Source organism: Wasmannia auropunctata, unplaced genomic scaffold, assembly GCF_000956235.1.
Source record: "Wasmannia auropunctata unplaced genomic scaffold, wasmannia.A_1.0 LD321077.1, whole genome shotgun sequence".
Classification (NCBI taxonomy): Eukaryota; Metazoa; Arthropoda; class Insecta; order Hymenoptera; family Formicidae; genus Wasmannia; species Wasmannia auropunctata.
This window is the reverse complement of record NW_012041813.1, coordinates 1-1,191: the sequence shown is the minus strand read 5'-3', so window position 1 is coordinate 1,191 and position 1,191 is coordinate 1. Positions and strand designations below refer to the sequence as shown.

At 38.9% G+C, this 1,191-nt stretch overlaps 1 protein-coding gene across 1 annotated transcript; it reads left to right on the top strand.

Annotated features, from left to right (window-relative positions):
* Positions 1-6: 6 nt before the first annotated feature.
* On the top strand, positions 7-1,187 carry LOC105460484 (ankyrin repeat and LEM domain-containing protein 1-like; the record flags this gene model as incomplete). The annotated part of the gene is made up of 4 exons (XM_011706936.1): positions 7-196; positions 271-369; positions 541-590; positions 679-1,187. Coding segments are annotated over exons 3-4 (522 nt in total), but the record flags the coding sequence as incomplete, so codon positions are not given.
* Positions 1,188-1,191: the final 4 nt, after the last annotated feature.

Here is a 1,191-nt window from a genome sequence, read left to right as displayed (position 1 = left end):
ATGACAGATTTCCGTTACATAAATCGCCTGTAGAAAAAGATTCACTGTCTGCTGCGAATTTACCTGTACAATGTAAGAGACAAATTTATCTGTCGGCCTCTCCAAAATCATGTTTCTTAAGAAGTATCGATTCCAAGAGGACAGAAAGCTTGCTGAAAGCAAACGACTTGGACGTGTATAAAACTGAAGATAATTCGTGAGTACAGCACAGTAAATCTTAAAAGCAATACCAATGAACAATTATTTGAATGTTCTGTGAATGAATTGTAGGTCTCTGCTTTCATATGTCAGTACTCAAGAGTATAAATATGAGGACCCAGAAGAAGGTGTGATTTTATTCGAACGGCGACTCTGCGTTACACCGTTTAGGTGAGTTTACAATCACAATCTTCATTTTTATCTTATAATCTGTATTAAATTGAGTCATTAAAGCATCTTTTTGTCTCAAAATCGTTAAAGTATCTCTTTGTAACAAAAAGAAGATCAAGTTTATCAAAAAGTTAATAAAACTATTATCTAATCAAACTTATCAATTTGCAGTACTCCTAACAGAAGTGAATGTGATGCCAGAAGCAAAATGGCTACGTCTGGTAAGTCAGAAATAAGTTTATGTTATTATTAATTATAGAATTATTAGAATTATATCAATAGAATTAAAAAATAATTCGTCTATTACAGAAGTTTCGAGCACATCCACTTATCAAAGTTTACCAGAAGAGATACTATTTATCGACGATGTTGCTCTTAGACGAGAGCTCGCACAGCTTGGCGATCAGCCTGGCCCCATCACTGATACAACCAGACATCTCTATCAACAACGTCTTTTGCGTTTAAGAAATCAGTATCAGATAAAAAGTATCAGGAAAGCCAATCCTGTTTCATCGATGCCAAATCAGAGCGCTCCAAGAAATCAGACCTCGAAGCTGAGCAACAGAATCAGACCGAATTTAGAGTTTGGAGACTGGTTAAATCATCTGGATACCTACAGAAGTCTGGAGAGGCAGGTATTTCAAGAATTCGCCTCGCCGGATCCGTCTCGGAGGTGGCGCGAGGGCACGTCGAAAACGTCCTTTTCCTACCTGCTGTTAGACCCGCGTATTACGCAGGATCTGCCGAATCGCAGCGTCCACCTTACGAGATCGGAAGTCTGGTCGGTCTTCCTCAACGCCATATTCTACATCGGTAAGGGCA